General features: G+C 53.3%; 1 protein-coding gene and 1 long non-coding RNA gene across 2 annotated transcripts in view; both read right to left on the reverse strand.

The window, feature by feature from the left end:
* Nucleotides 1–10,953, reverse strand: part of FADS2 (fatty acid desaturase 2) — a 39,376-nt gene extending 28,423 nt beyond the window's left edge. The window contains 3 exon segments of the mRNA XM_025356195.1: nt 1,623–1,733; nt 10,746–10,790; nt 10,792–10,953. Coding sequence (XP_025211980.1) covers nt 1,623–1,733; nt 10,746–10,790; nt 10,792–10,953 — 318 coding nt within the window.
* Nucleotides 10,954–12,798: 1,845 nt separating this feature from the next.
* Nucleotides 12,799–13,285, reverse strand: LOC112606131. Its single transcript, XR_003115601.1, has 2 exons — nt 13,178–13,285; nt 12,799–13,031 (listed from the first exon to the last, which is right to left on the reverse strand). It is a non-coding gene; the product is annotated as an uncharacterized LOC112606131 (long non-coding RNA).
* Nucleotides 13,286–14,332: the final 1,047 nt, after the last annotated feature.

A 14,332-nucleotide genomic window follows, 5' to 3' on the forward strand; every position in this document is an offset into this window, starting at 1 on the left:
CTCAAAAAAAAAAAAAAAAAAAAAAGAAAAGAAAAAGAAAAAGAAAACTTGCATTTTCCACCACCCAACAGAGCACCACTTGCTCTGTGCGCACTGTTGGGTCTTGAGGGGTTGAGTTGGGGCAACACAAACTAGTGCAGGAGGATGAGCTGAGGCAGGCAGGAGGGTGAGCTGAGGCAGGAGGGCGAGCTGAGGCAGGAAGGAGGGCGAGATGAGGTAGGAAGGAGGGCGAGATGAGGCAGGAAGGAGGGCGAGCTGAGGCAGGAAGGAGGGCGAGCTGAGGTAGGAAGGAGGGCGAGCTGAGGTAGGAAGGAGGGCGAGCTGAGGTAGGAAGGAGGGGGCTGTGAGCCCCGGGCACATGGAGCCAGGGAGGCGAAGTGGAATCAAGGAATGCCCTGGGAACACAATGGCATTGCGAGAAAGAAGGAACTTGGGACAAGAGGCAGGGGCAGGGCTGGACAGGGAGGAGAGTGGATAATAGGAGAGGAGCGGTACCCACAGGGCATGACCAGGGTGCTATGAAAGGTGGTTCTGGTGGCACATGGTGGGAGCCTGGGTGCTAAGTGGTGCAGGATCTGCAGCACAAAGGGAGAGCAATGGACAGAGCCAAGGAGCAAGGCCATGGAGGAGGGAGCTACAGGGCAGGACAAGCAAAGCTGGGTAAGCTGCAGGCCAGGAGGTGCCGGGGGGTGAGAGTGGGAGATGGACTTGCGAAGGAGGCAGGAGGGGACAAGCATGGGTTGGCATGGGTACAGGGCAGGTGATCTCATATACCATGGAGGGAAATGTGAGAGTAGGGGCATTGGCCTCTGGAGGACCCGCAGGGTGGCCTGCAGCTCATCAGGAAAGCCAGAGGCAATGGGGGCAGTGGGGGACTGGCCAAGAGTCCAGGCCAGGAGAGACCCTGGTCCTGGCCTGGCTCTGCTAAGCAGAGGGGTCCAGCCCAGGCTGGCAACAAGAGGAGGAAGGGCTCGCTGAGGCCAGAGTGGGACCTCCATGACCACCCTGGTCATGCCCTGTGGGTACCACTCCTCTCCTTGTAACCACTCTCCTCCCCGTCCTGCCCTGCCCCTGCCTCCTGTCCCAAGTTCCTTCTATACACTGCTCCACCATTTACATGGGGACTTCATTGTTGAACAAAACAGCCCGTGAAACCTCAGGGGTTGCTATTTTCACACGTCACTGTCCTGGAAACCCAGCACCCAGGAGAGTGTCTGACCTGCAGACGATGAAGCAATGACCAGGAAATGGCCATTCTTTCTCAAAGAGGTGCTCCCAGACCCCAAAGCCACTCTTGTCATTAAATGACATTTTTTAGTGTTTCTGTCCTGTCTTTCCCCTAGATTGTCATCTGGCACCTTTCTGGAAAGGGATGGAGGAGAATGAAAGTGAAACTGGCTAGAAGAGAGGAGACGCCACTAGCTGTTGTCAAATCCCAGCTCCCAGGGAAGCTCTGAGGCCCTCCCTGACCACAGGTGATCCACAGTGGCTCCTCCAGGACAAAAGCACCCCTGCCTGCCCCAGCCCCAGTTACCGGTCCTGGGGTGAGGGGAGCCTCTCTCAGACTCCCAGCCACCCCCAGCCTCTTCTCCACCCCCACCCAGGTTGCAAGCCCGACTCACGTTCTTGCCATGGTCCTGGCTAGGCTCTTCTGGGGCCAGCTCACCAATCAGCAGGGGTTTCAAGAACTTGCCCACGAATTTCAGGTCAGGGTGGAAGGCGCGGAAGGCATCCTGGAGAGCAGAGGGCAGTGGTGAGGCTGAGACCCGACCTCTGTCTGCTCTCGGGTCCCAAGGAGGACAGTGCTCAACCAGCAGCAGCTCCATGTGTGCACCCAGACACCAAACAGGGTCTCCTGTGATCTGGCCCCAAATGCTGTCTCCAGCATTTTTCCAGGACAGAGCCCTTAGTGCCCAATGCCAACAGCAATAGCCACCTGGACTTCTGTGCCGGCACAGGCATGCTAAACTCCCCAGGGGTTTGTGGATAGCTGCACAGGCTGCCTTTGGGCAAGTCAGGAAATGGTGACCCTCCAGGAAGGCGCACCAGGAAGACATGGGGCTCAGGGAGGACTTGAGCCTCAACTGCGTAAGCTGAGTGCCTTGCATGGTGCACAAACTGCACCACCCACCACCTCTTGTAAGTTCCTCACCTTCATATCCAGGGTTATCGATGAAAATAACAAGACCAAATACTACCATGGCATTGGAAATGTGCTCAGATAAAGTAAACAAAAAATAAACACAGAGTTATGTAAAAAGCATTCCTGAAAAAAAGCCTGGGATGATCTAGGCTATTATTATACATGTTAAGATAGCTGGATTATGCCTTGCTTTATTTTCATTACTTTCCGAACTCTAACACTGCTATAATGATAAACGTTTTAATCTTTTTTTCCCCAATTATAACGTAAAAATGTGCTGAGTTTTGGTCAAGTTAGAAAAGGCACAGCAGAATAAAGAGGAAAATAAATATCACCCAGAAAGTGATCATTATTGCTAATATGTTAGCAGTTTTCCTTCCAGCTTTTTTCTATACACATTATGCATATTACATTAATTATCTCATAAAAAATCTAGCATTTCTATTAGGGATGAGCTGGCACCAGGCGTGCCTGAGGGGATGCAATAGAATGTCCCAGTGGTGAACACTGTTTAATCTGCATCAAGTCAAGCTTCCAGACATTGGTAGGATTGGCAAACCAGTCAAGCTCCACCATGAGAAACAATCAGAAAAATCAATATAGCTGGGAAAAAAAATACAGGTTTGTGGAAAAAAAAAAAGTATGGAAGCATGGTCTAGATTAAAAGAGACTAAAATGATATAAAAACTGCAACTTTTGTTCAGTCGCAGGGGCTCACACCCGTAATCCCAGCACTTTGGGAGGCAGAGGCAGGGGGATCACTTGAGGCCAGGAGTTCAAGACCAGCCTGAGTAACATAGCAAGACCCGTCTCTATAAAAATAAACAAAATTAGCCAGGTGTGGTGACCTGCACCAATAACCCCAGCTACTCAGGAGGCTGAGGCAGGAAGATACAGTAAGTAATGATGGTGCCACTGCACTCCAGTCTGGGCAAGAGAGTGAGACCCTGCCTCAAAAAACGAACAGGCCAGGCACAGTGGCTCATGCCTGTAATCCCAGCACTTTGGGAGGCCGAGACAGGGATCACCTGAGGTTAGGAGTTTGAGATCAGCCTGGGCAAAATGGTGATATACCGTCTCTACTAAAAATACAAAAATTAGTCAGGCATGGTGGCGCACGCATGTAATCCCAGCTACTCAGGAGGCTGAGGCACAAGAATCCCTTAAAACCAGGAGGCGGAGGTTGCAGTGAGCCAAGATTGCACCACTGCACTCCAGCCTGGGTGACAGAGTGAGACTCTGTCTCAAAAAACAAACAACATCCTGCAATTCTTTAATGTGAAAGGCTCTCACTTGAAGGAAAAAATAAGTTATACAAGGGTTTTCAGGGGTTGAATGAGAAAAAATAAATATGGACCAGATATTCGATCATATCAAGGAATTACTATTAATTTTCTTAAACGTGACAAAGGTACTGTGATTATGTTAGAGCATCTCTTCTTTTTTCCTTAGGAAATGATGAAGACCTTACGGATATGATCACATAATGACACGGCTTATTTTCAAAAGGAAACTGCACACGTGTAAAGAGGAAAAACGCGAAGGTGGCAAAATGTTAAGACTAGTGAATCTTGGTTGAGGATACACAGGTGTTTGCTTGCTCTTTCGACATTTCTGAATGTTGGGAAATTTTCAAAATTAAAAAGAAGAGGGGGCTGGGTGCGGTCATCTTAGCACTTTGGGAGTCCAAGGCGGCAGATTGCCTGAGGCCAGGAGTTTGAGACCAGCCTGGCCAACATGGTGAAACCCCGTCTCTACATAACAACAACAAAAAAATTCGCCGGGCGTGGTAGCACACACCTGTAATCCCAGCTACTAGGGAGGTTGAGGCAGGGGAATTGCTTTAACCAGGGAGGTGGCAGGTTGCAGTGAGCCAAGATCATGCCATTGCACTCCAGCCTGCCGACAGAGAGAGACTCCATCTCAAAAAAAAAAAAAGAGCGTCGTGGGGAGGTGGAGAAAGTGCTAACCACTCCTGGAAATCTTTTCACCCCCACATGTAAGGATCTCCTAAGGGTAACTGCCAGTCTCCCATCATCTCTTTACTACATTCCTGGCATTAAGTCGTTTGCTTGGTCTTTGTTCTATTTGTGTTTAGAACAGACTGACAAAGCAACACTTCGTGCAGGAGAAAACTAGGCCCATGGTTTTTAAAAAAATGCCTACGACCCACTAGCCAAGCAGACAAGGGATAGTAGCAGGGGATCAGGTCAAGTGTATTTTCACGGAAAAGACATGTGCTGTTCCAGGGCCCTGGGGACGCAGGGAAGAGGCCCAGGGGGCAGGCAGGGAGGAGGCCCTGGGGGGCGAGGAGGGAGGAGCCCCGGGTTGCAGTGGTGACCAGCTTTGCCGGCTCTGGGTGGGGTGAGCAGTCCCCACCAAAGCCTCAGCCACCTCTGCAAAATAAGCAAGGCCCTGGGAGAGGCCTGGAGGAGCTGCCAAAGTCAGGGCCCAGGGCTGGGCCTGAAAAAGCCCCTTCATTGGTCCTCCTCACATCACACCACAGCCTTTGAGAAATGAACAGGAAGTCCCTGGTAAGGCAGTTTCCTAAGAAGCAGCTGCAGCGGCTGATAACTAATGGATGCCTCTTGTTTCACTGAAAGGCAAGATTCAGTGGCTTACAAATGGACTCATCTCTGCTCCTGCTGCCTCCCCAACACCCAAGACCTGCAGTCCAGGTTCCAGCTCCAAGGGAGCAGACAGATGACAGAGCCCTGCCTTGACCTGGGTTGCTCCTCAGCCATTTCCAGAAGGCTCACGGGCAGCCTCACCTCCCTGAGCCCAGGGGTAATAGGCGTGTGCCAGGCAGGGAGCCAGGAGTGTTGTTCATGTTACTCCCTTAGGCCTCAAGCCCCAACTTTTGAGATGAAGACGCAGGAAGCAAAGTCCTGGGCTCCAAGTGGCAGAGCCAGGATCAAATCCAGGTCCATCTGCCTTTAAGGACTCCTTTCTCACGTGCCACACGCTTCCTGCCATTTCAGAAAATCGAGCAGTCTGTTGGATCGGCTCCTTGCCCATGGTCAATGTGGCAGCTTTCCGAGCAGGCCTGGTGTGGACCACCCTTGAACATACCACGCTCCTTTCCACACCAGGGCCACCTCCACTCGGGACTCAGCCTCAATATCACCTCCAAGAGGCTTTTCCCAACATCACATCCGAAAGAGCTCTCCCAGCCCTGGGCCTTCCCTGGGTCAATGTCCTATTAGATCTTCACAGCAGTCATCAAGGTTCGTCATCAGACCATGTGACGTGCCCACTTGTTTATGGCCTGTGTCCCCCACTGGAGCATAAGCCCCAGTTGGGAAGGCCTGCACCTGTCTTGTTTGCTGCAATAATCCCATTGCCTGGAACGGGGCCTCATAAGATGGCTCATGAGGGAATGAATGGACCCAGGACCCCACAGCTGAACACACTCTGATATCATACTTTTCCACTGTTCAGTCATGATCAGACACTTGTCCTCTTCCGCATTTCACACAACTTAGCTTCTGCCTCTGGAACACCAAAAGCCTTCTCCGGCATCCCCACGCTGGTGGTTGCTACAGCTGCCACCTGCTGAGGTGACGCAGGCGAGACACGGAGCCCCGGGAGTGGCTTGCATACATCAGCCACGAATCTTTACCAAACTTCGTGAGGCAGGTCCTTTTTTAGAGACAAAAAATGAGGCGTAGGTTGGCAGAGCCACCTGCCCACTATCACACTCGGGGATGAGCTGAGCAGAGTTTGAGTCACATGTGGCTACCTTGAGTGTTATCTGCTGTTCAGACAAAGGCTTCCTTCGACATGAGCATCCTGCTCCCTGAGAGTGGATTATTTTTTGTCTCTCACTTCCCATTGCATAAATGTGTCTCACACGCTGGCAGAAGGTTCCCAGCACCTGCTGGGTTACAGGAATGTCTGGCAGGTATAAGGCAGACCAGGATTCAAGGCAAGGGAGGGCCAACCCAAACATTGTCTTTGGACCAAGAATTGGAACCGCGCTCTATCCTTGTGTAACAGGAGAGAAGCCAGAGACTTTCCAGAAAGAGGACCTGGAACATGGGGAAGAGAAAGGATTGGCAAACAAGTGAAGAAAGCAGAGCTGCACACACCCGGCAGGGCAGGTGTGTGAGGTGGGGATGTCAGAACACCCAGATTCCGAAGTGCATGTCACACTTCGCTCTTTGCCAGTTCCTGCTTCTGCCGTCACCCAGCTCTGATGCCAGTCAACTTCTCCACAGGGATATTTTCCCTGCCCCTGCCCAACTCCAGGTACAACTCACAGTTGCTTGCCATCCACTGAGCACCTGGTGCCAGGATTTGTTTATGGCTGTGCTCATGTCCTCTGCTGAGCAAGGCTAATCTCTGATCGAATGCTGCACAACTGGGCACTTGGCCCAGGACTTGGAAAGTGCAGGACGGGCAAGCTGAGGGCATGCAGTGCAGTAGGTGACAGCCCTGTGGACCAGAACTTTACGGAACAAGTGATCTAAGAGTGTGGAGATGCACAGGAGGGACCCTCGCATTCTCCAGTGGAAATGAAGAGCAAGACAGGGACGTTGACTTCCTTTCTGCAGCAGAGATGCAGGCAGGGCAGGAAGCCCCTATGCCATGTCCCCTCCAAGAAAAGAAGAGGCTGGTAGGGCCGTGCTCTGTGGCCAAAGAGCCCTGCAGTGAGAGCCTCCCCCATAACACAGGGTCCACGCACTACCTTGAGGGCAGAAAGGCAGGGCTGTACAGGAGATAGGCCCCTGCAAAGGCAACCTGGGCATGAAGAAATTGGTGCCATTCACCACTTCCATCTCAGAACTGCTTCCTGGGGATGCTGAGGCTGCAACCACAGGAATTGGACGGCTCCCACCCAGATCTCAGCTGGGGAGATGGAGCTGCTCTCCAGGCCTGGGAATTCGTAAGGCTGGGACTGGAACCCAGGTCCCCTGCCTCTAAATACTACAACCCTCCTGCCTTGTCCAAAGGAGGCCAGAGTTCCACTTTAGATCTGTTGCCTTTTCACAAGAACAACCTAAGAGCAGGTTGAAAGGTGGAACAAACCTCTGGTCTCTTCTCGCCTTCCCTTGATTCTAAGAGGTCACCAGTGCAGACCAGGCAGGAGCAGCTGCTGAGACAAGGGTTAGGGATGGGGGGCTGATGTCTGGAGGCAGAGGGTCCAGATCCAAGCCCCAGCTTGACAGACAGCAAGGGGAGCACATCCCGCAGCTTCAGGTCTCTGTCTGTGGATAATTCATCTTTGTGTCTGGGCCCAGCTCAGAGCTATGGAGACACTCAATTAATGTTTGATGAATTGTTGCTGAAGATGAACAGTTCTGCAGTGGTGGGACTGCTGTGAAAAGAGCAGACACACTCTTAGGGCGTGGGTGAGGGTTCCTTTTGCCCACAGCAAGGAAAAGACGAGAGAAGCACCGCAGCAACAAAGGGAAGAGATCAGAGGTAGAAACAGGAAGAGAAGGAAGGTGAGCTGGGAAGACTTGAGGTCAGATCCTGATTTGAAGTCTGAGCACTGCCACTTGAGCCAGGTTTGATACCTCAGAGCAATGAGAGGTGCCTACGGGGCTGATCTGAGAATGAAATGAGGTGAAATATATGAATGTGCTTTGTAAGCTGCAAAAATCAAGCAACTTGTATTATTATAGGCAAGGCCAGGGTTTAACTTCTGTGGAAGGACCACGTAACAGTTGCCCCATCCTTCTAGGGAGATGGATCCTGACTACCTGGATATTTTCCTCTTCAGAAAAAAGAAAATGCCCTGTTGAGGCCCCAGATTGTCCCCCTGATCTTCCGAGATTGTCCCGAGAATGACTTTGACTTCTGACCTGGTTCCAGGCTGGTGTTAGGAATGACTGCACTGTGATGGGCTCAGAACATTGCCTGGGAATGTTCCAGGGAATCCAAACTGTCTTCTGATCAGTCTCTCCCCAGACTGTGCCTGGTGCATAAATTGTCACTCCGCTTGCTCTGGGGAACAAACCATCACCCAAAGGGGTAAAGCCACTTGCTCAACAGCCTAGACAAGGTGTCTCTGGATTTCAGTAGCCTGTTTCTGCCTCTCTCTTTAGGTCCTCTTTCCACATGCCCCACCCACCCTATGCTGCTCAAGGCCTTTTTCCAACCTGGTCCTGGACAGTTTAAACAAAACAAAACAAAACAAAAAGAACCCAGCTGCTCACTCCACCATCACCATCATTCAATTCTGTATCCCCAGTTCGTGTATTTCATGCCCCAAAAGTCTTATTTTAGAAGACAGGAAGCTCTGGGGACAGGGATTGTTTTTACGTGTTGCTACACCAAATAAAGCTAGCATAGATTTAAATTTTTTCTTCCAAATTCCTCTTTGCATACTTTCCATTCTAGCTGTTTCATAATCCTTGTTCTTATTCTCGTTTGCCTGAAAACACCCCATTGCATTCATCTGGTGGTTACAGTTGCTGGGGTGCTTTGCCACAAATCAGATTCGTTGAAACAGGTACAGGTGTACCTTATAGATGAGGAGAGGTGGCTCAGTCAAGTGACAACACTCAGTGAATGAGCCCAGTAATGACATATTTCTTCAATTCTAGATCTGTTTGCAGCCCAGGTTGGCTCTCACCTTAGCTTATGAGAGTAACAAAGCAACTAACATCCAAGATGCCAGGTTTATAGTCCATGAAAGTTATACAGAAAGCGCTGGAGCAGGACCAGAAATGAAGAGACTATTACGTTTTTATGAGACAGAGAAAAGGTCAGGGAAGGGTAGGGCATCCTAGTCCTCTGCTAGGAGAGATGTAAGCACTGATTTTTGGAGGGAACTCAGTGTTAAGGTCAGGTAAGCACTGAGAACATCCAGAACAAGGATGAAATAAATCGATGTGATATGGTAATTAAACCAGAAAGGTCAAGGCAATTGCCAGACTGAGCGTTCACGTAAGAAAATATGTTTAACAATACGGAATAATCAGACCAAATCCATTGTATTTGACTTTTCCTTCTGGAAAGCTTTTGGTGAGGGCCTGGACAGGGCAGGAACCTTCTACAATTTACCTATACAATTAGAAACAGACCAGTCCAAGTCCAGCAACATAGAGTGGAAAGATCCCAGCCAGGATCCAGAAGGTCCTTTACTTAGGAATTACCTTTACCCAACCTCCTCACTGGGTTGTGGAAAGGTGCAGGTGAGATAGCGCTGAAGGTATGTGAAACATACCCACCTAAGTTCTAAATAGCATCACAAACCCCCTAGGCTTAAGCAATGTCCATAAGCAAGTAAAACAGGATGGGGCTGGAAGCTGTAGGGAATTTCAATATCGCTGACCTTCCCAATCTTAGATAAGCCCTGGCCCGGCTGGCCCACACCACCTGTCCACTGTCCAGCTTGGATTATGGCGGCCTGGTCTGGCCTTCCCCTGGAGATGCAAGAGGTGGGGAAGGTAAGGGTTGGGGCTACGCAGCTTAGAGAGCAAAAGCCCACAAACAGTTCCGCATCCTAGACCTCCAGGTGGAATGATCTACTTCAAGTTCATCCCTCCTTTCTGCCTCTCTCCTATACACCTTCCCCAATTTCTCTATCCCATCAGACCTTTTTTCTCTGCAGCCTATTCACTACCACCAAGAGCCGCCCTTTCTTCTCTCCTTGCCTCTGCTCTTTTCCCTCTAGCCCATTCGAATCCATGGGATACCAGCTGCACCTTTAATAAACGCCAGGATTTCAGACTGGGGTCCCCGGTGCGGATAGCTGGTGCAGGGTAATCACTGAGCCATGCATTTGGTGCGGGTAAGGTGGGCAGCCCTGGCTCCAGAGAGCTACCTTTAGGAGTGCAAGATGAGGAAAGGGCGTTCTTGGCAGGATTTAAAAACAGAGAGCCATTGAATTGAACGCCCGAGAGTAACCTCGAGTGCAGATGGACCTGTTGCCAAGCCAGTCTAGCGCTGCTAAATCCACCGGCTCAAGGCCTCACTCGACCTGGGCTTTGCAAACCCCAGCCCGTTCTCCATCCACCAATCCCCGACGCCGGTCCCCAAGAAGGTCGACTCGAGCTTGGGGTGAGTCGAGCGTGGGAACCCGAGCTATTGGGCGGTTTTTCCCAGGCGGCCACTGAGGGCCTTCTTAGACAAGAGTCCCAGCAGGAGCGATCCCCGGCCGGGGACGAGCTTTCCTTCTCGCCACCTAGTCTGGATGGAGAGTGCTGGACAAGCGCAGAGTCCCACACCTGGCTGCCTGCGCTCCCGCTCCTTTCAGCGGCGCGCAGGGGCGGCCATCTTCCACGGTGGGGGCGCCAGAGCCGTCGGGCCCGAGCGCCCCACTTGGAGAGTCCCTGCCTCCGGGCAAACCCCACTGAAGGGGAGGACGCGTGGGTCCCGGCGCGCGCGGTAGATGCTGCCCTGTTCTCCACCGCTGGGACTTTCACCGCAGCGCCGCCTCCCGGGGTCCCAGATCCGGTCTCCACCCCAGTCGGCCCAGAGGAGGAGGAGGATTGGGGCGGGGGTACGAGTGCGATAGATGCACTTTCCTTCCCTACAGGATGTCCCAAGCTCCATTCAGCGCCGGAGGTCTGTTTGGCGCCCGGGGAGCCAGGGCTCCTGACTCCGCCTGCAGCAGAGAAGGGTGGCTGGGGCGCCCCCAGACCCTTACCGTTGCATCTTCTCCAGCGTAGTGCCCGATGACCCGTTGGCCCCCCCGGGTGCTGGGTGGACCATTTGGTGATGTTGTAAACCTTGCGGTCAATGACCAGCCACCTGTCGGTGCGCAGGTTATGCTTCTGAATCTCCTCCCAGCTGAAGGTGGGCATCGGCACCTCGCGCTCGGCGGCCCCCTCGCCCTGGTTACCCCCCTTCCCCATGCTGCCTGCCTATTGTGACGCCCGGTGCACTGAGGCCTCCCCGCGCCGGCTGCTCGCTGCACAGACGGCTGCCTCCCAGCCGGTGTGTGCAGCCCGGGCCCTCTTCGCTTTCGGCTTTTGTCTTCTCCTACTCCTCCCACCGCGCCCCCTCCCCCAGCCTCCTCGTCTGCGCTCGGGAGTGTCCCTGCCTTCCTGGCGGAGGATCCCTGGCTTCCCAGTGCCCCAAAGCGGTCCCCTTCCTCCGCCCCTCCCTCAGCCCGCCCGCTATGGACTTTTGCCTCCAGTAAAAACTCCCCGGGAGCTCAGGGCCTCGACACCTCCTCTGCCCGCCCCTCCGGCTCCCCCCCGCCTCGGGTTCCTCATCCTCCCGCGTTCTCCGCCGCCCGGGTTTCCACAGCGATCAGCAGAGCGCCTGCACCAATCGGGTCGCGTCGCCCCGCCTGCCATTGGCCCAGGAGGATCTTTCGAAGGCCAGCGGGCTGGAGCGGCGGGTCCCCGGCTCCCCCGCCCTCCCGCGTGGAGTCGAGCCCTGCTGCGAGCCATGCTACGTGTCCGACCTCCTCCCTCCCCCACGCTCCGGCCCCGGGCGCCGGAGGAGATCCCAGAGGAGATCCGGGTGGGAGCGATGAATGGGCTCCGCGCGCTCCAGGGCGCGTGCGCGCACGCCCGGCGCTCTGGGGTTTGCACCTGATGCCGGTACAAAGCCTGCGCGGCCACCAGGGTGCCAGCAAGCGGCCGGGCGGGCGGACTGGCGGGCTGCGGGGCACTCAACTCCAGGGCCGGCTTGGCTAGGTGACGCCCTTCCTTGGCGCGCGGCAGTCGAGACTCCAGTATCCCACATTGTCCGCACCATCCACATTCTGGCGCCTTCCTGCAACCTCCCTAGAGACACGAGCCGGCCTTGGGTTAGAGTGCTTTGAACCCTCTCATCAGACAGTCTTAGAAAAGAATTGCGGAACCTCTGCTCTGCTTTCTTGGGCTGGGCGTCATGGCTACGGTGAGGGGGAAGGGAGGGGAAGGCAGAGGAAGGGGGCGACGAGGAACTGGCGCGGTCCTTGCCCTGGTCTCAGTAAGCTCAGTCTCTTTGGGAATCGTGGAAGCAGACGCATCACTGGGGAGTGATGATGTACAGACTCCAGGAAATAAAGACCGCCGTATCAAAGGGATAGGGGGAGGGTTAGGATTTTTAGGCGTGAGGCGAGAGGCAGGCCCCTCAGACCCCAGCTGGATGAGTCGGCTTAGTGACGGCGTCCTGGGGAAATGGGCCTGACTGCATCCGGAGGGCTAACGGGACACGTGGGAAGTAAGCATGAACAGAGCAGGTGGGGTGCACGAGGCTTGGGAATCAGGAGAGGAGTTACAGGGCCCTGATTTCAATGGGATTTACAGGTGCCTGTGTGCTAGCACCCCCTAATCATTAGATTCTCACCACAGGCTGACAGGTAAACAGGACCCATATTATGACATCTCACAGAGGCTGAGATTGAGAGAGATGGTCAAACAGGCCCTATCTAAACTTCACACTGACGCAGGGGTGGTGGGGAGATCACTCTGCCCAACTGGTGGAGCCAGATGGGCTCCCTTTCCTCACATTTACACAGTCCCCAACCTCCCCCATCGCATTTCATGCTGGTGTAAGCCCTGAGCATCCCTCATTCACTCCACAAACTGCAGACATAAAGACAGCAAGGCCTCTCTGTCTTTGAATGGAAGCAGACATCCCAAACAAAAGCCTTCCGTACCAGATAAGAGAATGAAGCAAGACCTCCGGAGAGTACAGTGGCCTTGATATCTGTCAAAGGTTGATGGAAATGGAACCAAGAAAATTACTTTTTCAGAAATGGATTAACACACCATATAGATAACTTCAACGAACATTTATAAAGGGTGTGGAGCTCCAAGCAGGGAGTGATATCTGAAAGGCAGAACCAGGGAATATCTCAGAGAGGAGCCTTTGAAGGTTCAGGCCCTAAAAGGCAGCACGTGTGGGTAGCCTGTGTAGGGTAGCTGAGAAGTATGGACAGGCCAGGGCCTGGGGTCCCCAGTGGCTCCCAGCACAACACTAGCCAGGGTAGGTCCTGAAAACACATAAAAACGTTGTGTTGAAGACACAAATGAATGAATGAAGTTCAAAGAATGGCTCCGGTGAGACCAGCGGTAGATGGGGCTCAGATTGGGCAAAGCCCCAGCTGCCTCAGTAAGGGGTAAGAATGGAGGACTTGACCATGGAGGGGGCTTGGACATCCATAAAGCAGGTGTGCTATGATCAGATCCATAGTAGAGAGAGAACTTCAGAGGCTGGGGCTGGTCTGGGATGTAAGGGAGAAACTGGGGAACAGCAATGAGTTCAAAGATGAGGGCAGTGCTCAAGGAGAGGGGAGGGGAGGCCTGAATTAAGAGAGAACTTTAGGCCGGGCACGGTGGCTCACGCCTGTAATTCCAGCACTTTGGGAGGCCGAGGCGGGTGGATCACGAGGTCAGGAGATTGAGACCATCCTGACTAACATAGTGAAACCCTACCTCTACTAAAAATACAAAAAAATTAGCCGGGCGCTGTGGCGGGCGCCTGTAGTCCCAGCTACTCAGGAGGCTGAGGCAGGAGAATGGCGTGAACCCAGGACGCGGAGCTTGCAGTGAGCTGAGATTGCGCCACTGCCCTCCAGCCTGGGCAACAGGGCGAGACTCCGTCTCAAAAAAAAAAGATAGAACTTTAGGGGGCTGACCCCACACCGGACACTGCCATGTGCCTCCCTGCCCTCTAATTTTTTAATTTTTTGTACAGACAGTGTCTCATTATGTTGCCCAAGCTGGTCTTGAAATCCTGCTCGTCTTATTTCTTGCTCTCTCTACTTGGAGAGACTGATGAGACTGTCCAGAGACAGTCTTCCCAGAGAAAACCTCATAGTATCCATACAACCCCAAAGTCGCTTGGGAAAAGGGGTGATCTCAGAGCAGAACGAGGTTCCCATGGCTTCCTCCTGCCCCACAGAATCCTCCCACCCTCCATCCCCAAGCAGCACCAAGGACTGCAGCTTCCTGGGGATCTTGCCAGGACCTTGTTGTGACCATCGTACTGTACTTGATCAGGGACAAAAGAGACTGGCCTGGGTGGCTTGGAGCCCAGACTCTTTCAGGCAGCCAAGTGGGTGAAAGGCTGGGCTGGGTGGGGGTGGTGCTTTGGGAGACGGGGCCTGGTGCGCTGGAGCCCATGCCACCAGTCCCCACTGAATGGGTGAGGGAGGCTTTCCATCTTGTCCTCACAAGGAGTCTGAGGTCTGCTGGGGGACTCACAGGGTCATGGGAGCAAAGACACTGGCTGATTAGACGCAGAGTGAAAGTGAAAGGCGTCCTTCAGCCACCCAGCAGCCAGCAGGGGAAC

This window comes from Theropithecus gelada, chromosome 14 (assembly GCF_003255815.1).
Source record: "Theropithecus gelada isolate Dixy chromosome 14, Tgel_1.0, whole genome shotgun sequence".
NCBI classification, from domain to species: Eukaryota; Metazoa; Chordata; class Mammalia; order Primates; family Cercopithecidae; genus Theropithecus; species Theropithecus gelada.